Raw genomic sequence first — 23,451 nt, forward strand, 5'->3', positions numbered from 1 at the left:
TAGGTTTCCTGGAAACACTCCAGTCTGGCCTATTGGGATGGCTGGGAATGTGGCTTGTGCAAGTGACATCTGAGTCAGCAGGGCACAGTTACTGTTGAGTCCCATTGCAGTCGTCCTTAGGACCTGGTTGGGCTTCCTCTGACCATTAGTGTGCTCCCAGGCCTTCCTGCCTAGGGTCCAAGGATTTGTAAAATGTGGCCCACTTACAAAGAATTCCCTTAGATGTTGTGTTTTTCTTGAGCAGCACTTGTGTCTGTAACGTCACAGAACATACTGAAGGAAGGACTGAAGAGGGTAGAGTGGTTCCAGATGGTGGTGGTCCACCATGTGGGTTTGAGGAATTGAACTCGGGTCCTCTGCAAGAGTAACAAGTCCTCTAAACCACTGAATGACCTCTCTGGCCCGAATAGGTACCTCTTAAAAGTTGGTTGAGAAGTTTGAAACAAAAAATTTTTAGTGAGATTCATTGTATCCTTGAGGATGGTTTGTCTTAATTTGTGCTTAAAGTAGGAGCTTTATGACAATAATATTTGGATAATATTAAGAATTATTCTCACAGGCTAGATGTGGTAGTGCACACCTTTAATCCTAGCACAGATTTCTGTGAATTTGAGGACAGCCTGGTCTACATAGCAAGTTTCAGGACAGCCAAGGCTACAAACAGAGACCCTGTCTCAAAACAAAACAAAGAGTTTTTTTCCCAAGTTAAGTAAATTCCATCATGGCTTCACAAACACAGCTGTTATTTTTTAAAAGTCTGCAGTCTGACTAAAATGGACTCTCCAGTTGCGGGTAGCATTCTTTCCTTCCCCTCCCCTCAACTCTCCCCTCTCCCCGCTTCCTCCTCCCCCTTCCCCCCTCCCCTTCTGCTCCCTTCCTGCTTCTTTTCCTTCTGTATTTCAGGTGCAGAAGAGAGCTTAGCAATTCAAGCCAAGCTCCTCGGTGTTTTCTGTCTGCTTGTCTCAGGGTAACCGCTCTGGGCTTACCAGCCAAGTCAGGCTGCCACACAGAGACCTGCCCTGAGGGCTGTCTTCCTGTCTGACACAGGAAGTGATGCAGACTGCTGTTTATTACGCTTTTTCCTGTGGTGCATCTGTGAGGCACTTGCATGAAAAATTTTGACTTTCCTGGTTGGTTGTCAAAAGTAAATGACATGCTGACTCTAACTCAGAATCATTCAAGAGGTGCCACTGCAGCAAGGCCATCGAAACACACTTAAAATTCCTCTTCAATACACAGCTCTTGTCACCAAAAGTATCTTTATAAAGCAGACGAAAATGCATCATCTCAGGCTGTGAGATGGTGTGGGGGTGCGGTCTTGCCCTGAGAAATGGCGGTGTCCACCATGCCTTCCAGTGCATTTTGCTGCTTTCCCATCTTAGTGTTTGGCTGTAAAATTCATGAAGGTCTTTAAAAAGCACCGATTCCCAGTATTACTCAGTGGTATCTTTATTCTTTCATTGTGAATTTTGATTTTCAGCCCTTTATTACTTTAAAAGTTTCCAGGATTTTTCTTTTAGGATTGAAATTAAAATACACTGCCTTCCCTTGCCCTTTACTCTTTATTCAGAGCCCCGAACCTAGTAACAATTTGTATTTCTTTTCAGATTGTTTTCTGTTAGCAAAAGCACCTACACTTTTCTTACTGAGTATTGAGACTAGAGAAGTAAAGATGTTGTACACTCTCTTTGTCTTGAAGTTATTGATCATCTGCACATCCAAATAAAGGAACAATTTGAATTTGTATTAAGTAGAATCTGAAGCTACTTAAATGGTTTGCTTTCGTTCATCAGTTTACCCTGGACAGATTTCCAAATGTATTCTGTATCTTATTGTAAGTAGAACTGCTAGGTCAAAGGGTTGGTGTGTTTTAAACATTGGTAGACATGACTACATTGTCCTGCAAAGGCTATGCTGGGTTATATTTTGACCACAGAGTGAAAGCATGCATTTTGCTAACAGTCACACTAATGCTAGCTAGCTGTTACGGGTCTTTTAAATTTTAAGGAGCGTGGTAAAAAGTTGTATGGCACATACTTTTCATCCCAGCATTTGGGAGACGGAGGCAGGTGGATCTCTGTGAGTTGGAGCCCAGCTTGGTATAATCATGAATTCCGGGCCAGCCGTGGCTGTACAGTAAGACTCTGTCTCAAAACAAACAAATAAACAAACAAACAAACAAAACCCAACATACTTTTTATAGCCACTCATTATGAATTGTGCATTCAGTTCCCATTTCTTTCCACTTTCTTCCTCCAGTACTAGGGATTGAACCCTGGGTCTTGTGAATGATACGTGAGTGCTTTATCACTGAGGCATACATCCCCTGCCCTGAACTGTTTCTTTTTTTCCACTCCAAAATTAAAGGGCATTGGAGGACCTTGGAAAATAACAGTATAACAATATTTGTATAGACCTTTATAGCCTATAGATTATTTCCTAATGCGCTACTTTAGGGGACTTTTTGCATTAGAAATTTCAGTCATACAAAACTAGAGAAGAGTATGCTGGACTCCCGTAGATTCCCTACCTACCTCAGTGTGGCCGCTGCTCTTGATGGAGATTGGCCAAGTGAGGAACACAGTTTGCCGTAGTTTGTGTGTTCTTGTCGAAGGGACTGTTGTCGGGAGCAGCAGAGTGACATGGTCCCAGGACCCTAGATCTCCAGTTTATTACTATGGTTGCCACAATGGTCTTTTCACTTGACTTCCAAGATTAAAGTCATCAGTTTTTCTTTAAGATTAAAAGAAAAAAACAAACAAAAAAATGCATTACCGCCGGGCGGTGGTGGCGCATGCCTTTAATCCCAGCACTCAGGAGGCAGAGCCAGGCGGATCTCTGTGAGTTCGAGGCCAGCCTGGGCTACCAAGTGAGTCCCAGGAAAGGCGCAGAGCTACACAGAGAAACCCTGTCTCGAAAAAACAAAAACCAAAAAAAAAAAAAATAAATAAAATGCATTACCACCATGTGCCATATAAAGAAGCCCCAAAGGTTGCCTTTTAAACTCTCTTTGCTGGGTTCCATTTTAGAAGAGGCGGTCCAGCAGGCAGGTGAAGCGGAAGCGATACACTGAAGACTTGGAGTTCAAGATTTCTGACGAGGAGGCAGATGATGCAGATGCTGCTGGGAGAGACTCTCCATCCAACACCTCACAGTCAGAGCAGCAGGTTGGCAGCCAGGCTTGTGTGATTTCGTATGGATTTTCAAGGTGGACTGGAGTCCTGTACCTGGAATCTGAGCAGTTCAGTGGCAGAGGTGGACTTTGAGCGGTGGAATATTCTGCTAATGTTGGCTGATATCCCGTGGGAAATTCTTTGTTTAGTAGTATCTTAAAAAGCCCTGCTCACTCACATTTATTTTTATGCAAGGCTATGATATGCAATTTGACACAATTTTGGAAAATTAATGGTCTCTGCTGAGGAAGAGTCTCAGCTAGAATATGAGGCACTGAATTTACTCTGGAAACTCAGTGCTGTAGAGGAACTGTAATAAACCACCGACGTTCCCTCCTGCTGTTCAGCACCGTAAGAACCCCTTTATGAAATTACTGCCTCGGAGTACACAGCAGGGCACACTTTATTCTCTGTGCAATGTAAATGATGGGTAAAACAGTTGGTATGAAACACGAGGAGTAACTTAGAATTGATTAGTGTAAAGATTTTATTTATTCATTATTTTGCTTTTACTGAACTTTAGTTAACAAACTGGTAGCCAGTGGAAAGAAAGGTCTGTTATATGCAGCTTTGTGCTTAGTTGGCAATTGGTTCTCTGTTAAATTGTTGGACGGTGTTTTACACAAACTCTGTAGATAAAAGCTGCCTACAGTAACAGAATGATCGGAGTATTGACTCCATGAGTACGGATGCAGAAAAGTGCCTTTTTAAAAAGTTGCTTTTCAGATGTAGAAAAGTTGCTGTCGTGCACTGATTACTTTGTCTTGGCAGCTAGACCGAGTGCTCTGTGGCTTGAGGGGGTCCGTGCTAGTCTCCATAATTAACCACACAATCAGGAAGTCATAAACATAGCTCTTCCTTTTGCCGTTCTGTGCAGGAGGTTTTTTTTGTTTTTAGTAATGTTTCCCACTAGTGACTTTGGACTAAGTGATTTAAAGGGCGTGGAAGCATGGGCAGAGGGGAGTGATTTCCTGCTTGCTTTTGTAGCACAGGTCAGATGTTTTCCATTCGGATCGACTGATACCGCTTTCTCTTTCAGGAATCTGTTGATGCAGAAGGCCCCGTGGTAGAGAAGATTATGAGCAGTCGTTCAGTGAAAAAGCAGGTGAGCACTGTACGAAGATGGAGACCCACGGGGTGTGGTCTGCCAGGTGGTTTGCTGCTCTCTTAGGTCCCACTGTGGAGCTGGGTACTGTGGCAGGTGCTAAAGGATCAGGAGTTCAAGCCTAACCCATTCTACCATTTCTCAGACAAACAAAGAAAAGCTCAGTAATTGCATTATTGTAAAATGAAACTTCGGGTGAAATATCTGATCCTGTCTGATATACTAGGCCAATATACGTTGGAGGCTGGGTAATTAACCTAGAATGAAATCAGAACTCCATTGAGCAAGGAAATTAAGATGTATCAACCTTTATAACACTATTTGGAGAAGGCAAGAAACCCAAATACTGCTAAGATTTACATAATTGTAGACTACCTTTTCCATAAAAAGTATTGATAAAAAGATGTTGCTTGGGAGGCCTCTTTGGAAAGATCCCCAGCAAGGTCTGTTTATTACCTGGGCAAAGATGTTTTATCAGACCTCTTACAACTTTTTACATATATAACTATGTGTTCAGACTATCTTTATTTCCACTACAAAGCTGATGTTGGTAAGCAGCAGTACCTGCCAGTGGGCAGCCGGTGAGCTGGTGGCTGAGGGACATTAGAATGAGCGCCAGTGTTTCTTCTAACCAGTGGAAGTTCTCGGCTGCAGCCAGTTGCTTTTCTTACCCACTTTGGGGGACACTGAGCCTGTATCCCTGGAAAGTACGTACTGTGGATATAGGCCAGTCAGTCAAGCCAACCTAGTTCTTTTTCTTTAAGTTGAATGAAAGTACAATTTTGTTTTTTGATATACAGAGCAGATGTGGTTTCTTTCAGTAAAATGTATGCAAGGTACATTTTCCCAGTAGCCAAGAGGAGAGTGGCAGAACTATGGGACTTCAAATTGCTATCCCAAAGCTTATCAACTGTCAGATGAGGGAAAATAAAAGAAGCCAAATAGACAGACAAAACCACCAGCAGCAGCAACAAAGTGCCAGAGACCTGGGCACTTACACAAGGATGTCTGTTAAGAAGTCATTTGTTGGGATTGGAGAGGGAAACTCGGCAGTGAAGCATACTTCCTGCTCTTCCAGAGGACTAGAGTTCAGTTCCCAGCACCCTTGTTGTTCACAAGCACCTATAACTCTAACTCTTCTGGCCTCAGAGGACACCTACATTCACATCCACATATAGACATGTAAATGAAAGTAAATCTTATTTAAAAAATAGTAATAATAAGAGGTCAGCCAGGTGTGGTAGTGCACGCCTTTAATCCCAGCACTCAGGAGGCAGAGGCAGGTGTATCTCCATGAGTCCAAGGTCAGCTTTGTCTACAAACCAAGTTCTAGGACAGTCAGGGCTGTTACACAGAGAACCTCAGTCATGCAAAAAAAAAAAAGAGGTTATTAAAATGCTGTTGTGCCAACAGTGGACTTGTCTGTACCTCCCACTCTAGTCTGCTTTTTTTAGGTTACTCGGGATGTGCACTTCTTATACATCACGTGTTCATATGAAAGCTATCAGGGCAACAAGTCAAGATATTTTCAAATTGAGTTTCAAAGTGGGGTGAGAAGGAGACTATTAGTGACTTTGGATTTGCAGGTTCTCGCCCTGGTGAGTTACATGATAGAAACTCAGTCAGATTTGCCACCTGTTGAAACAGACGTGAGCACCACTCACCTCATTAGAAAGGTTGCCTTTTTCCTAGTGACTCTAGAACTGTTCATTTGTGAGTTACAGATATATGGTAAAATTTAAATAGTTGGCATGCTTCAAAGAGAGGTCCCCTTCACTGACCTGGGGTGACTTGTTTGAGTAATTAGCATGTTGTTGGGATGGGGTACAGTCATATCTGTTAAATTGGTAATACTTCAGCAGCCATTCTCAGCAGATTTGGAGTTGCAAATTATAATTAGATCCATTATTCATAGCTAATGAGATTATACTTGGTGTGTGACACGGCTTTTCTTTCTGTTTTGCCCACTTTGGAGCATTTATCTTTTCCCTCTGCTCACCTTTATGGACTGGTATCGACAGATTAGAAATAGATAGTACCATTTTCTATGAACAACCCCATGTAGCTTACCATAAAGCGTTAGGAGTCACTACAGATGTATATGAGGATGGGGCATTTATTGCAGGCGGTTCTCAACCTTCCTAATGCTGGTACCCTTTAATACAGCCCTCGTGTTGTGGTGACCCCCAACCATGACATCATTTTCGCTGGTACTTCACAACTGTAATTTTGCTACTGTTATGAATCATAGTGTAAATATCTGATATGCATGATATCTGATATGTGACCCTTTGGAAGGGTTGTCCGACCCCCCAGAGGGTCATGACCCACAGATTGAGAGAACCACTGATTTATTGGCTCGGTGAATCCGCAAATGGAGAAAACTAACAGGAAAAGTCCTCAGGAAGATGGGGACTGACTGAAGTGAGGGAGAGTAGAGTGTCCGCAACTGCTCATCTGCTGCTGCTGTCTCTCAGAGGATCGTGAAAACCCATGAAAGAGACTGGACAGAAACAGGCACTAACTTTAAACTGCTGATGTTCTCAACATAGGGTTGCTAGATTGCTTTAAATTCTCAGTTTAAAAACAGTGTTGCACGTGGAAACAGAAGGAAATTTGAGATTTTTTTCCTGTGGATTCTAGCTTCTGGGGATGCTTGCTGGTCTGCTTCCTATTACCATGAATAATTTAAGAATTGTCTGTGAGAAGAGTGCTCGCGCTCTCCTCTCCCTCCCTCGAACGTGTGTGTGTGTGTGTGTGTGTGTGTGTGTGTGTGTGTGTGTGTGTGTGTGACTGTGTGTGGCTGTCTGTCAGTTCCATGGAAACCGACTGGACCTCCTCTCAGGCCTGTCCTGAGGGTGCTAACATAATAGGTACTCAGTGGGTTCCAAAGTCAACCCCCTCCATTCCTGAACCCTCACAAGGCTGGAGATCCGTTATGAAGGAGTTCTGTTACCTCAGCCACCTCAGCTTAGCACACCGTGATAATGGGTGTGGCTTTGCATTATATATTGTCTTAAACACAAGTTAATATACCTGAGACCCAGGCTAGGGGCCTTGTATATAAACTTTGAGGTAAGTTTGAATGTGTGAATAGAAGATCTTTAGTTTCCTACATTTAGTAACAGCGCTTCTATGTGCCTTCATCTGGGGAAAATAATTCAAGTCCTTTTTGGATCACAAGGTGAGAAGTATAGAGGCAAATTCTGAATGAACTACATTCTATTCCCTAAAATTCTTTTATGTTTTTACACTTATTTACATAATATATTTTCCCCATAAGAAGTTACTTTAAATTCCAAGATGTTTGTCTTAATTTTCCTGAATCGAACCAAACAATACAAAAGTAGACTATAAAATGAATTCAGTCCTGACCTGAGGAACTGTGTGAAGGGGTCACAGCATCAGGAAGGTTGAGAACCACCGCAGTAAATGCTCGGTCCTCATATACGTCTGTAGCGACTTCTCACGCCCACGGTAAGCTGCATGGGGTTGTTCATGGAAGGAGGTACTACCTGTTCTAATCCATGGATACCTGTCCATAAAGGTGACACATTCCCTAGAATGTCCTTATTTTCTTACTAAGTAGACTGTGACTCTCTATTTTTGTTGGAGTATGAAGTAGGTTAGACCAGAAATTGAAAGGGATTTATATCTGTACTTTATTATTTTTGTTGGGATACTTTTTCAACTTTTGTTCATTATTTAATAATATTTTCCCTTTGTTTGGTGCAATATAGTTTTGAGTAGGGGAGCCATCTAATTTAGAAAGACCATTCCTTTTTTCAGGTGTGGGATTATTATGGGCTGTTTCACGCCGGGTTAGAGAAGTAGGCTCCTTGCCTGATGGAAAGTTCTTGGTCAATGAACAATGAGGCATATAGGTTAATACATGTAAAACATCGTTTCATGTAAACCGAAAAGATTCCTTACACTTGCTGGGGAAATGAACGGAATACATATTTTTCAAATGTTCTGTTGAGTCCATGGAAATGCTTGATAAGGAGTAAGCGTCAGTGTCGTGTGTATGTATGCATGCAACTGTAAGTTACCACCCCATCCTTCACTGAGGCTCCACATTATGGGAGAGTTTCTGCACAGGTAGTGTGGGGTGCAGGAGGCTGGACAAAGTAGATGTATTTAGTCAATTCTTGAGTGCTTATGGATCCCTACACTATCGGGGAAGCAAAAGAAGTCATCTTGTACATATTTATGTGAAACGTAAGTAACAGTTGTAGTTGTGGCTCTAGAGCAAGAACATGGCCATGGTACATGTGTGGTCACATAAACAGATATCGTGTTTTGTTTACTTGGGGACATTTAGAAGATAGAGGCCCCAGGGCAGTTCTTCACCAGCTCTAGTGGTAACTGGGGTCTCAGAGCCCCTTTGCTTCTCCCAGACAGCTCTAGATCCTCTGGTGGGCTTCAGCGGGTGCTTCCGAGAACAGGTGATCACGACAGTGGGGAGTGATGAGTTACAGACAGATGGCTTTTGGAAGCAGAGCTGAGGTGGAATAAACCCATCTCCACTGCTGCAGGTTTGGGCCTGTGTGTTTCGATGCCAGCCAGACTTATGGGACCCTGAGTCCATTAAGAACAAGACGGAAAGTGCAGCATGGAAAGATTAGAAAGAAGGAAGTCAGAGGAAATGATAGTGCATATAAATGATGGTTTGTTTGACCCCACCTGGAAGAGGTGTCATTCTGAAAAATTATTTTAAAGAAATATGGATTACACCTCAGGTTTGTAAGAGCATGGTTACTGTAGATCCACATTGAGGTTGAGTTTAACAACATGCTGTAAAACCTCTCACTTTCCCTGGCTATCTGTTTTCATCTTTAATCTTCTGCTAGAGTCCCTGATTCTGTATAAATGTGATATACCTTGAATGGGAGTAGGATGAGAAAATACTGGGCTTAGAAATGGCGAGTCAAGTCCTAGATGGATTGTCACTTGAAGTGCAGAGAAGAACAAAGTGGCCTGTGTCCGTGTGCTTCCTCTTGAGGTGTGAGCAGTCATTTCTTATTTTGGATAAATAAAAACAGTATGTTGATTTAGAAAGCTGCTTTATAGTTAGGACCTTTCATAGGCACGCTAAGGTAAAACCAGATGCTGATAGGTGCTGACCATGCACTAGAATATCTAGGCTTCTCATTGGTAAGAAGCAGTTTAAAATGTAGGTTTAATTGAAATTGATAAAAGTTATGAGGGATTCTGTTTAGATTATAGTCTTTAACTTTCGTTTGACATTACAGATGGAGACCAACCCTAGTGCCTTTGAAAGATGCATGTCATCCTCCACGCCTGCTTCTCTGTTCAGTCTCTACCATGTTCCTACTCATCTTCATTTTCTTCACACATCTGGGAGGCCACATGACACCCATTCATGAGCCTCAGGCAGGCAGGCAGGCTTGGGGGCTCCAGTAGCAGCGTAAAAGAGCTTGCTGGAACGTGGATTAAAAAAAAAAAAATGTTTATGATTTACATCTCTGCTTTATCTGTGCAAACATTTGTAAGAAAATGACATTCTGAACCGTTTAACAGCCTAAAGTAAAAGCAAAAAGGGAAAGAGAGAGATGTCTAAACCATAACATTGATGTTGTCCTTGGTACCCTCTGGAGGCAGTCTGACCACTGAAACTCTTGACTTGGAGGACATGCATCGCAATTTTAACCCAGCTAAATGTGGGATTGGAAGTGTTAATTTTATTTGGCTGCTGTGTGTGTGAGACATCTTGTCTGAGAGATTTTAATTGTTCCACTGAGTAAAACTTGAACTATGAATAGTGATGCACTGAATTACACCATAAGAACAAGGTTTACTTTTATATGGTTTCTTGTTTAGAGTTATTAACTATATGGAGAAATAAATGTCTTTTAAATATTTTAAAACATTACAAAACCCACAATGTAAAGTTGCCATGAGGCAGCCAAAAATAATACATATGGCATTCAGGAGAGCAGTTGCTAATTGGCTGCTGCCTGAGAAAATGGTACACTTGGCGTCTACTTAACACTGTGGGTTTGGCAGCCAGCCAGCTTTGGGGTCAGGTTGTTGTGAATGAAGCTGCATGTGGTTAGGGAGGAGTTAAAATGATTCATGCCGTAGAATCACAAGCACGTTGAGTGGAGCAGCATGCATGTGCCTGAGTGCGTCAGTCTCCGTGGCATGGGCTGCCAAGGCTCCCCATGTGCTCATCTTTCCAGGAAGGCCTTCTCAGGCATCGTGTCCCCATGTGAGAGTGTGTGGTGCTTTTGAAATATTCCAGTATACAATTTTAAGTGTGTGCCTCAATTTCTTTTGTTGCAGAAAGAATCTGGAGAGGAGGTAGAAGTTGAGGAATTTTATGTGAAATACAAAAACTTGTAAGTAAATTGTGACTGTTTTCAATGGGGAGGGGTATACTTGGACTACAGAGTTTTTAATAATTGTGAACATGAAACCTTCGATATGATTTCTTTGGTGCCTCCAAAGGCTATTTCCTACTAACTTTGTTATTTTTGGTACTTTGTAGATGTTTTTTTCTGGAAAATATTTACTGTGTAAAAGTTGATGAACTTTCTTATATATACCCAAGAAGGTCTTTGTAGACAGAAACACCTGATGTAATTATAGCGAGATAAATAAAGTTGCCTGCCCTCTAAAGGGTGGCTCTTGCTCGCCCTCCTCATCTGTGAGATGAGAATTCTACTACTGTCCTGCAGAGCCCCACAGGCCCAGGATACCCCTCAGGCCTTCATGCACCGAGCTATGGCTTTATGTGGGTTAGTTTCCATATTTGTTTAGTGGGTTTAATTTTTTTTAATCTGAGTGGAAAAACACAGCTGCCCTGAGCTCTGTTCTAGGATCTGTGTGCTCCTGTTGGCCAGCCAGCGCGCTTTCGGGATTGGTCGTTAACCCTCCTGAAGAAGCCCGACCCCTTCCTAACCAGACAAGCGGCTGAGGACAAAGATCCTCATTGATTGCACATATGCTCTGCTTTGTCCGTCCGAAGACAGACCCTGCGGCCTGTGGGACTCAGGCCTGGGTTTTAAAGAGGGCATTTTAGGAGTAGCTGCGAAGACCGGCCCTGGAAGAGTGAGACCACTGGGTGCCATGTTGGCCCGCTGTTGTCCCTGTTAGCCGGCATTGTGTAAACGCAGCTTCTGAAAAGATTGTAAGCAAAGCATTAGTGAAAAGGTGAAGGTGTCTCTCAGTTTTATCATGAGAGTCCGTGAAATGGAGTCTGGTAGTTTAAAGTGCTCAGGAAATGTTAGCTGTCGTCATCATTGTGTCCTCATGGTGAGTTTTGGTATACACAAACTATTCCTATGACATGATTTCCTGGGAGGGGGATCGTTAAGGAGAGAAACAATGGGCAAAGAGGAGGTAACCTAAATAAGCGGGAGGGGGTTCCCTTGGATGTATCCAATCAGAGGACTGAGGCTACGTGTTCACTGACATGGAATTGTACCACCGGGCAGGCCTCGGAGACAGTGGCCGTGGGACCCAAGTGCTTCCATTCATTCCCCTGAGGGAGGTTCCAGAGAGGAACGCAGACCCTGTACCAGGCACTGGTGTCGGGAGGGAGGAGCATTTTCAGACACTAACTCAGTGTAAGGAGTCCTGAGAGCTAGTTTATGTGCGACACTTTGGAGATGTCAGGGAAGTTAAACTTTTAATAGCCGTTTTTGTTAACTTGTTTTGATGCAAATTCAGATTTGTAGAAAAATTGCAGAATCAATAGGAAGGATTTTTTTTTTATTGTGATGACTGTATATCTGAAATACTTTGAGATTGTTAAATATGGTGATACTTTCTAAGTCAGCCTATCATTCCTTCCAGGTGGGATATTTGGGTTCTTAAGGATGCCCTTAATTCTCTGCCGTGGCTAATTTACAGCCGTGTGAACCTGCGGGTTCATTTGAAGAGATTCGAGTTCTTCCCCCAAGTAGTAGTATTCATTTTGCTGTCATCACTCCAGATGTAGCTAGTGGAAGTCCCGTCAAGTTGGCCTTTCTGTTCCGTTATCTGTTTCTGAGCACTGAGGCCAGAGTGTGTTCCTGCATCATCCTGTCTCAACAAGTTGCAGTTGTGGAATTAGTTGTTTTTTCTCGAGAGTCTTGGTGTTTTCATTGGATGAGAGAGTGTAGGAGCTAAATGTAGGCTGTGAGCATGCTCATTGCTGCTAGAAGTCGCAGTCTGGAGATGTTGTAGGATTGCATGCACACCCGCAAATGCATATGTACACAGGATCTGCAAGTACATGTACCTGTTTATTCTACATACATATTTGCCTCTACCTGTGTACCTGCCTGCCTAGCTAACAGCTGCCTTCATTCGGTAATTCCAGCACTGTCCCCCACCCCACAAGGTGGCCTCTGCCCTTCCCCCTTTCGGTGTTAGCAATTCCCCTCTTCAACCCTGAGAAGCTTGGCTCACTGTCTGTCTTTACATTTTTTTTTTAATTTTTTATTTTACCAGCCTTATAATATACAGGAAGTGAATTAAGAATTACTGGCTGAGAATTGTGTGAATCAGAAGCCTGTCTTTGTTTCCTTGTTTAGAATATTTTATACTTAGTTTGATAGAGTAGAGGTTAGATACTTTACTCAAAATTTGGCAAATTCCTAGGGCCCCATCATTATAGTATTTATCTCACGGACCATTGGATTTCCAAGTTTCAGTTTGTGTCTAACTTTCTGTGTTTATTGTAGTGTAAGCGTTAAAGCTTGTGGCTGGTGCGATGGCTCAGCACTCATGCAAACCTGACAGCCTGAGTTTGAGCCCCAGATCCCACAAGGTTGGCAGGGAAACATCAGCACCAGAGAGTTTCCTCTGGCCTCCACATGTGCACCACCTGAGCCCTAAGTCATACTCGAAAGCCCTTCCTTCTGTTTGTGCGCAAGTAGAATGAGCCCACACTTGCTTCTAGTGTGTGCATGCTTTTTGTGCTTAAAGCCGTGACGTGTGCATGTTTTTTGTGCTTAAAGCCGTGACGTGTGCATGCTTTTTGTGCTTAAAGCCGTGGCGTGTGCATGCTTTTTGTGCTTAAAGCCGTGGCGTGTGCATGCTTTTTGTGCTTAAAGCCGTGACGTGTTTGGTGTTCATCCTTTCCAGCAGCAGGAACCCATTCTGAGAGTCACACCATAATTTAATTCTTGCATTGTGTAGATGTCATAGCATGTCCTGAGTCAGACCTAGATAGTATATGTCAGTCAGTCAGTATGATGCTTTTGATGTAATCAAAAGGCAGGGTAAAGATGAGCTGTCTAAGGCTGCTGCTGCTACTGTAGAAGTTCACTCTAAATACTAGTAAGGATTGTATACTAAATGCATAGCCAGGACCATGGTTGTTGTCAACATTATTTTTCCTGTATCTAATCGTATGTGCTACAGTTTTATGCCGTTGGCAGTATAGTAAGTTTCCATTTGTCACCACAAACACATGGGTAACTTACGGTCCTATGGCATTACAGTGTGTATGTACATCACCAGGCAATAGGTATTTTCTATGTCTTTTATAAAACTATGGGACCACCATCTGCCTTACATGTGATCTGTCAATCAAAATGTTAGCTGGCTCATGAACTGGATGATTGTAGCACCATAGTTAAGAAGTCCATCTTTTCCATGGTGATTCAAGATGTAATTATTGTGTGCTAACATGTTTATTTGTGTTTTGTATCTATCTATATGCTCTTCTGTTTTGCTCCTATATGTGTGTGTACACATGTGTTTGCATCTAGGCACATGTATGTGTGGGTATCCATGTATATGTCTGTACATGGATGGAGAAGCACTGGGATTCTTCTTCAATCTCGCCTTACCATAGTCATTGGGTCAGGGTCTCAACTGAACCCAGAACTCACCAATATAGCTTTTCTGGCTACCCTTACCAGGCAAGGCTTTGCCTTGTGAGCCCTGGAATTACAGGCAGGCCCCGTGCCCAGCTGTATTTATGTGGTTTTTAGAAATCCAAACTCCTAACACTAAGGTCTTAGTTAGGGTTTCTAGTGCTGTGATAAAGACATAAGGGAAGTCAGCTCAGAAACTCCAGCAGCGTAGGGACACAGCAGAAGCCAGGGGAGGGCTGTTGACCTGCTTGCTCCTCATGGTTTGCTCAACCTGGTTTCTTATGCCGCTGGGGACCTCCAACCCACAGTGGGCCGGGCCCTCCCACATCAGTCACTAATCAAGAAAACCACTACAGACCTGCTTGCAGGCATCTGATGGAGGCGTTTTCTCAAGTGAGGTTCCTCATCTCAGGTAACTTTAGCTTGTGTCAAGTTGACAAACAGCAATAACAAAAACCCAGCCCCACACAGTATCTTAACTTGATATACAAACACATCACTCATTAAATTATAACCTTTTCCTTCTTGTTCATCTCTGAGATCTCATATTAATACTGATATTACAATATAAAACCTCCCAACTTATAAAGTCTCACAGTTAGTTTATAAAAATTCAAACTTCAAAAGTCCAGTCGCTTTAGAACATCCAGAGTCTCTTTCAAAGCTAAAAGCTTCTCTAAAATATCCATAGTCTAGAAAATTCCAAAGTCTCTTAACTGTGGACTCCTAAAAAATAATAATAAATAATAACTTACATACTTATTTCAAAAAGGAAGAGCCAGGGCACAGTTACAATCAGATCAAAGCAAAACCAAAGCCCCCCAGTGTAATAAGCGCAGCGTCATACATCTGGGATTCACCCTCTGACAGAGGCTCTCAACCTTCCTAATGCTGCGACCACTTAATCCGGTTCCCCATGTGGGGTTGTGACCCACAGGTTGAGAATGGTTGCGCTGTGATCTTTTGGACTCTAGGGCCTAAGCAGCTCTGCTTCTGGCTGTACCATCTCTAGTGTACACAGCTTGTCTCAGAGACTTAGCCTGGCTCCACTCCACACCTACTGCTGTGTGGTGGTCACCCATAATACTGACATCTCCGAAATGCTGGATCTATTCTACGGCTGTGTTATACCTTTACCAATAGACTCTCTTCAGGGACTCGGACCCTGCCACGTGGTGCCAAAGTCTCCCTTTTGCTCCATTTGAGCCCTTCAACTCTGGGGACTTTTACTGCAGTTGAGGCTGCATCTTCGCTAATATTCTCTTCTGGTTTCTCACAGTGCCCAGCCTCAGCCATTCTCCATGACCCCTTCATGCCTTCAAAACCAGTACCACATCAGAGACTCTTACATACTACCAAGTTCTACTGCCAGCATCACATACAGCCTTGGTCCCCTGTGGACCACAGAGCTTCTGTGTGCTGACCCTGAAAAAACACTTCCCAGAAGACTTCACCTTAATGATGCTGGTCTCTTCTTTATCACAGCTAACTCTTCAGTCCCAGCTGACCAGAACCACAGATTCTTAATTCAAAATACTGAACAGTGCAGTAGTGTTTAGGGGACTCTCCAACTTCTCCCTGAAACTTCACAAGCCAGGCCTCTGTCATCTACACAGGTCTCAGAATTCTTACCTTCTAAGCTCCCACAGGACAGCCCACTGAACTCTTGAGCACTTTCTGTAGCTTTTCTATCCCAGGGTGCACATATCACCACAATCCTCCTCCAAAACACATGGTAAGGTCTGTTACAGCAGCACCCCACTCTTGGTACTGATTTCTGTCTTAGTTTGGATTTCTATTGATTGCTATGGTAAAATCATGACCAAAAAGCAACTCAGAGAGGAAAAAGTTCATATCCCAGGTTACAGTCCATTGAGGGAAGCCGAGGCAATAGCATAGAAGCAGGAACTGAAGCAGAGGCCATGGAGGGGAGCTGCTTACTGGCCTGTTCCTCATGGCTTGCTCAGCCTGCTTTCTTATAGAACCCAAGATCACCAAACCGCGTGTGGTGTTGCCTAGAAGTCAGTCTTAACTGAGGTTCCCTCTTCCCAAATGATCTTGATTATGTTAGGTTGACCAAAACAAGTGAGCGAATTAATGAACCACTCAGAAGAGAGTGCAGGGCTGGAAGACTTCTCTTTGGGTCAGTTTGTCTCTTCATGTCAGCACCGTATTACTTGTGGACTGTGTGGTATATTTTAATATCTGGTATGTTTCCTAGTTGCCCCTTGTTTTTAATGTTCCTGTGGATTTTGTTGCATGTTTAGTCTTATATAAGCAATCTTGTGTGAATTTGTCTAGTTCCACAAGAACGCTTACTTATATTTTTCTCTACATTGTATTACACTTATAAATTTGTGATTTAGGACATTGACTTTGTACTGTATAGAAACACGACAGTCCTTTTAGTTGGTTCAGCATTATGTTTGTGTCCCTTTAAGAGTGTGTACACGTTCATGTGCACATTTGTACATTCTCTGTTACATTTACTGCTAAATGAAAGTTTTCTGAAAGCATAATGCTCCCTCATTGGCTATTTTTGTGAATGACGTCTGCTTGTTAACTTCCACATGCCAATTTTATTTCCTTCTGCATTACTGAATTGCTTCATTCTTTGAATTAGTTTTTTAACTGATTCAGTAGAGGGGTGTGCGCGCGTGCATGTGTGTGTGTGTGTGTGTGTGTGTGTGTGTGTGTGTGTGTGTGTATAATCATATAGTCTGTGAATAGAGATAGTTCATTTAATGGCATTGGCGAATACCTTGGATAGATACACTATTGCATAGTGACTATCTATGCCATCCTCGTTCCTGATGTTTGTGGAAAAGTCTTTGTTGCTTCTCTTGTCTATTGATAAGACCTGGCTTTATGATTAAAGACTACATATTTACTTATGTTAAGGAAATCAATTCCTAGTTTCTTGAATTTTAAAACAGTCAGTGTAAATGTTGGATTTTGTTAAGCAATGTTCAACACCAATAGGAATAATTGTGTAATTTTTCTCCTTAGATATATATTAATGTTGTATATTTTAAAATACATTTCCTAACAGTAATCTAACTTTACATTACTGGAGTAAATCTTACTTCCTTGTTTTTCTTCCTCTCTTTTCCCTGTCTGGGAGTGCGGGGAACTGTCTGTCTGTCTGTCTGTCTGTCTCTCGACAACTTGCAGGAAGGAGTTGGTTCTTTCTTCCACCCTATGGGTTCCAAGGTCATCAGGCTTGGTGGCAAGCATCTCTTGGTGGCTGAGCTCTCTCACTGGTTCATCTTTTGTTTTCTTAAAGTAGTATGGGAGTGTTTGCTAACATTTTACTCAGGACCCTCTACCAACACATAGAAGAAATAGGTAAATAATTTTCCCTTTATACCATCTTTGTCAACATTAGGTATAAGTATAATTTAACTCATTTTGTAAAGAAAGATTATGTCTTGAAATGAATATTTTTCAAAGTGACCATGAGGCATGTTCTCTGTAAGCCTTCATTCAGATTATTGATTAGTCTGTTCTTCATACAGTTGACTCCTCCGTGAACATTGTCTCATGTTTTCAGCGCTAGGGAGTCTGTCAGAAAGACTTGGTGCTTTGTTGCCTTTTCCCACCAGGAGACAGTAGGCAGCCTTTGGCATGGTTTCTTTTCTTCCTTTTTTCCTGAGTAAGCCGACACAGTGGGTTTCGATGTCTGGGTAGACAGTGTGTGGTCACTGACTGATGGCTTCAGGTTGCAGGTGGCAGAGCAGGGCCAGCTCCACTGCCCAGGTGCTTGCATCCAGCTCGGAGCCATCCTGCTGGCTTCGTGTATCTTTGTTCCTTTCTCAAGGCAAGAATTTTAACTACCCATGCATCTTTTTCTACCAGTTAGCTAGAAAGACAGAAGTAGGCTATTTGCTGTTTTCTGAATATAGTTGTATTGCTTATTATTTGCTAGAAAATTGTACAAGTTGGAAGCAGAAAATACAATATTTGTTATCTTACTACTCAGGATAATTATTAACATTTTGATGCATGCACATTTGGTCTATTTTCTCTCTCTGTCTTTGTGTGTGTATGTGTGTCTGTGTGCATGTCTGTGTGTGTATGGGGTTTTTATGAATTCATATCTATGTAAGACACTTCTGTTTAAAATATTTTCCTCTTTCACCTGACTTTAGTATTTAATCAGCCCTACATCTGAAAAGACATATTAGGACATAAATATCAATGTAAAACCTTTTTGAGGATTCTGTAATTGCCACTTCATTTCTATGTAGCAGCATCTTGATGCTAGAAGAGTGGTAGATCCAGGTATCTCCCCTTTTCCTGTTTAACGATGCTGGGATGGAACCCTGCTTGCCCATACTTGTGCCTGCTCTGGTGCTGAACTCCGTTCCTGGCCCTTCGTTTTTTGAGACAGGGCTTTGTTATGTCACTGAGAGTGACCTTGAACATGCTCTCATCTCCCCTCTGCCTCCCTAGTGCTTTGGTTTTAGGCGTGGACCACCGTGCTCAGCACCAGCTTTTTAATGTCATCAACAGAAAGAAAAATAAGATGATGGGAGGATGCTACAAAATGATATCAAAATATCAACTAGAACAATGTATTGATTGTACTTTTGAGTCTTCTGGAAGGAGAAGGGAGGGTTCAGAATATGTTCAGGTTCAGGTTAAGAAAGGCAAAACTGTGCTCATGACAGGCGATGAGTCTGAAAAAGATGGGAGTTGACCAGTAAGAGTAGACATTAGCCGGTGAGTGTGTTTGAATGACAAATCCTCAGGGACATTGTTTCAAGCTTCTAGAACACAAGCTAGTAACACGGGAATGATGAGCTCTGTCAGAGGGGCACGAGCCAGAGCCAAGCTGCACCCTTGCTCCTGATGGCTAATCAGGGCCTGTGTTTAGGCCTTGGATGAATGAGGGACATACCTCTCCCCATCCATCCCCAAGGAACTGAGGCTTTAAACTTGAGTTCTTCTAACCTGATTAAAAACCTTTTATTTCTCAAAGATAAAAGGCTCAAAATATTTCATAATTAAGGCCACCCAGTAGTTCTAATTGTTTGATACTGACATGTAATCTGTTCATTTAGGAGAACACCTTGCTATTGGGCTCTTTTCTGTTCTTTTGTTTGTTTGGTTGATTGATTTTAATTAAAAAACAATTTTATGGGTAGTGGGTAAAGCAAGTCACAAGACTTGGCAGATAGCAACTTTTAAGTACTATTACATTATTGATTTTCTCTTATTTTCAAAGATTGGTGGCTATATTGAATGTTGCTTGGCACTGTGATCATTAATGAAGCGAGATTTTTGTGAACAATCTTTTTTGATAATTTAAAAGAGGACATAAATGCAATAATTATGTTTCAAAGATACTGTTTTATTCTTTCAGCTCTTATCTCCATTGTCAATGGGCATCTGTAGAAGATCTGGAAAAAGATAAGAGAATTCAGCAAAAGATAAAGAGATTTAAGTCAAAACAGGGCCAGAACAAATTCCTTTCAGAGGTATGGACTGCCTGATTCACCTTTGGAATGTTGTGTTAAAATACTCTAAAGTTTGAGTTTTAGGTCAGTAAACTATGAACAAAGACTGGTTTTCCTCATTGGGTGCTGTTACTTGCATATTGGTAGCTGGTATTGCTAAAATTTGTAAACAGGAAATTTCTCATTCTTCCTGTTGGCTTCATCTAGAAAATACGGTTCTTATGACATGGGGAAATAGCAGTGATGGTGTGATTAATATTTTACAGTGAACACACAGCTGAGAAATGAACAAAGTGAGTAGACAGAAGTCTGCTGAGAGCAGGTCAAAAACTTCAGTAGGTATGGAGGGTTAACTGGGGTAGTATGTGGCAGATGGCTGCTGTTGAAGTTTGTGCCTCTCACAGAGGTCACTGAACAGATGCTGTGTGCTGTTGCGCAGAGGGGAGGCGGTGTCTCCTACCCTAGTTATCAGTTACAGATAGACAGAGATAGCTAATCTGCATCGAGGAGAGGACCAGCTCCTAACACAGTTAGTGACCTTTTAAAGGATGCTTCCACAAGTTGCTTAGCCGGCATTCTGGACTCCAGATCACTAAGTTACCTTCACATACAAGACAAGAAGATTTTAAAAATCAACAGCTCTCTAACTTTGAAAGAGATGACTTGATGATTTCTTAGCTGCTGTCCTGAAAGAGTTAAACCAGGGCCAGGCATGTAAGGAAGTACCAGAACACTTGCTCGCAAGTGTGAGACTCTGGGTTCAATTCTCTCGCATTGACATAGGGGCAAGAAGCAAAATGTAAGTAACTAAGACTTAACTGAATATGAGCTGCAAAGAATACCAAGGTGGTAAAATGCTGCTTGCTGGGCGGCTGCCTTCATGTTCACCCCTTTGTGGAGATGAGGAGGGTGAGAAAGAAGAGCATCGTATTCTGATGCCATAGAATCCTCACCAGAGCCCCTGGCGCTGAGTGTGCTTTCCTGGAGTCTGTCTTCAGGACACCTGCAGGCAGGCGGGGAGCCCAAGATGCTGCTGCATCTCTGGCTCACCCTCCTGCTCCGCTGCCTTGGTAGCAGACACTGAGAGGATCTGACCACTGAAGGTGACTCTCTTCTCTCACCCAGGAGAATATTAAGATGATTCTTTCTTTGAAAGTGGTCTGAAAAAACAACAACAACAAAAAAGCTGGGAGTTTCGATTTCTTGTGCCCTTCTTAATGAAAGTGAAGTTGAAATTTTGAGATGCTGGGTGAGCAGCATCACTAGAGAGGGGACCATATGTCTTGTTGACCTTTCCTGAGGCTCCGTAGGAGGGAAAAGGGGAAAACACAATGGGATCTTTTTCTCATCCTTAAATCATGGTCCTGTTTATTAAATTCATTTGGATTCTGGTTCCTGTAGTTACACACTCTCCAGGGAATTGTGCCTGGCCCTAATGTCAGCCTGTTTGTCTGAACTTGTCTGTATGAGTCACTTGCACCCAGGATGCAAAGCATTGTCTTCCTGGTGAGGTGGTAACTAGAGATCTTCGTTCTGTCCTGATGGAGAGTTAGCAGAAAAGAACACAAGTCTGTCCACCCTTCTACACACATGCAGACCCCTCAGTGATCATGGCTCCACATGTCCCTCAGCTCTGTCTACTCTTCTGTCTACTCTTCTACACACGTGCAAACCCCCTCAGTGATCATGGCTGCATATGTCCCTCAGCTCTGTCTACTCTTCTACACACATGCAGACCCCTCAGTGATCATGGCTCCACATGTCCCTCAGCTCTGTTCCTGCACAATCCCTGGCTATGGCTGCTTTTGCATTCTTTGCTGACACCTAGGCTTCCTGACTCTGCTACATCTACAGTCTCTTCAGAAACAACACTTAGGCCAGGAAGTTTATCATATGCATGATGCCACAGAGCACTCCGTCAGCGGGAAGGGGCTTAGGGGAAGGTAAACTGAGCATTGACTATGGGAGCTTGTGTGGAAAAGGAAGAGGTCTTACAGAGACCAGAAGCTTCGGCCAAGCTAAATGCATCAGTCTAACACTTTAATCAAGTGAGCACTGTGGTGTATTCTGTTTCCTTACTGCTCACCTGTTCAAACGCCCACGGCGGCAGAAGCACAGTTTTGCATCTGTGCTCTTTGTTTCATAATTCATAATTTTGTAATTGAAGCACTCAAGTTGGACATTTTGAGTGGGTACAAGTAGCCCAGAGTGTTTATCTTCCTTGAACATAGTATGTGACTGACAGCTCACTTTTCCAAGGGATTGAGAATGAGGCCTAACTGACTTCTAAGCTGCCTTTTGCTTGTTATTTTTTAAAAAAATGTTACCAAGCTAATCTACATAACGATGTGGCTTTTGTTTCTGATTTGGATCAGAAACTTCACGGGTGTGGGCTTCTTAAAGTATGAGATGACCTGTATCTTCATGGGAGCCACAGTCTGTCCTTACATGTGACTACAACGTGTTTGAACCATATTCTACTCTTGTGTTCTTTCTAAGTAAGCCATATCGCTTTGCTTTTGTAAATATTGTTAGAATATTAGTTAAGTAACCCTACTTGGGCTTCAGTTCTTTGAATTCATTTACCCAAACACCCAGTGTTCAATATAAATAAATTATTAGAATGTTTAAGATTAGTCAGAAGAGTGTTATTCTAAGTGAAGTCTTGATATTGGCTGGCCGAGCTTTCCAAACATCCTACCCATGCACCCTGCCAGTCAGGGTTCATAGCTTATGCTGACCTTCTGCCCATGGTGGCTGACAGCATCAGGAGACTCAGTGGTTCTGAGATGCACACTCATGTACTGTGTAGACTCTGACTCTTTGCTGTAGTCTGTACTTTCAAGAATGCTAAATGTATTGCATGCCATAAGCCTTTTGGATTGCTCATTAGTGAATTGTAATTTCACAGTTCATTTGAAATATTCTTAAACATTCCTTCATAGTAAAAGGTTTCACACAGTAATTAAAATACCCAGTTAACAAAGTCTGAGAAGTTTGATTTCCTCACGGGTAGTGATTTTGTTAAATTGTAGCATTTCAATTAATAGACTAGAATATGTCAAATACGAAGTTTGTGTTGCTGGGACTCAAAATAGTATTGCCTAGTGAAAAGTGAAATAGTGTTTTTCTGAAGAAATGAATAAACATTTTAACCTCTTTTTCTCCTTTGGAACAGATTGAAGATGATCTTTTTAATCCAGATTATGTGGAAGTTGACCGGATAATGGACTTTGCACGTAGCACAGATGACCGGGGCGAGGTAACAGATCTTCTGGGTTACATAGGGTGGTTCAGACAGCTCACATGTGTTGACAGAAGGCACAGAATCCAGGCCTGGGCCTGCAGAGCCTCTATCACCATGTACTTGGTCTATGTTTAACTAAAACTTAATGATTTGTTAATACATTTTGTGACTTAATAGTGAGAAATATTTTTTGTTTAGTATGAAGTTTCACTTTTAATATTTTCAGTATGAACTGTGTTAAAAATTTCACAATTGTGCTGATCAATAAAGACCGCAGCACATTTTGTACATATATATCATGCAACACAAAGTTGCCCTGTGAAATTGACAGCACCCTTGTAGCAGAACAGAGTTTAATGGTAGTTGGCACTGGGCACCCTTAGTGAAGCTGATGAACTTCATTTAGTGGGATGCCTCGAGGATAATGGACCCCAGCCCCAGCTATCTTGCACTGTTTTATAAACCTCTGAGACTTCCAATAGGGAAGTGAAGACGAGGAAAAGTCTGGTAACGAGCTTGTCTCCGCCCTGCCGTGAGGTCCGGCACTCCTGGCCCTTCCATGGAAGCGCTGAGCTCTGAGAGCCGAGAGAGCACTCCCTTTCCTCTTGGCCTGTGTAGGGAAACCTGC

General features: G+C 42.4%; 1 protein-coding gene across 1 annotated transcript in view; it reads left to right on the forward strand.

Moving 5' to 3' along the window:
* The window catches only part of Chd7 (chromodomain helicase DNA binding protein 7), a 126,363-nt gene that overhangs the window by 57,857 nt on the left and 45,055 nt on the right, over positions 1–23,451 (forward strand). Inside the window, exons 4-8 of the mRNA XM_059253833.1 lie at positions 3,030–3,167; positions 4,213–4,278; positions 10,588–10,643; positions 19,483–19,597; positions 22,755–22,838. Of these exons, the coding sequence (XP_059109816.1) occupies positions 3,030–3,167; positions 4,213–4,278; positions 10,588–10,643; positions 19,483–19,597; positions 22,755–22,838 (459 nt within the window). The remainder of the gene's footprint in view (positions 1–3,029; positions 3,168–4,212; positions 4,279–10,587; positions 10,644–19,482; positions 19,598–22,754; positions 22,839–23,451) is intronic.

This window comes from Peromyscus eremicus, chromosome 2 (genome assembly GCF_949786415.1).
Source record: "Peromyscus eremicus chromosome 2, PerEre_H2_v1, whole genome shotgun sequence".
NCBI classification, from domain to species: Eukaryota; Metazoa; Chordata; class Mammalia; order Rodentia; family Cricetidae; genus Peromyscus; species Peromyscus eremicus.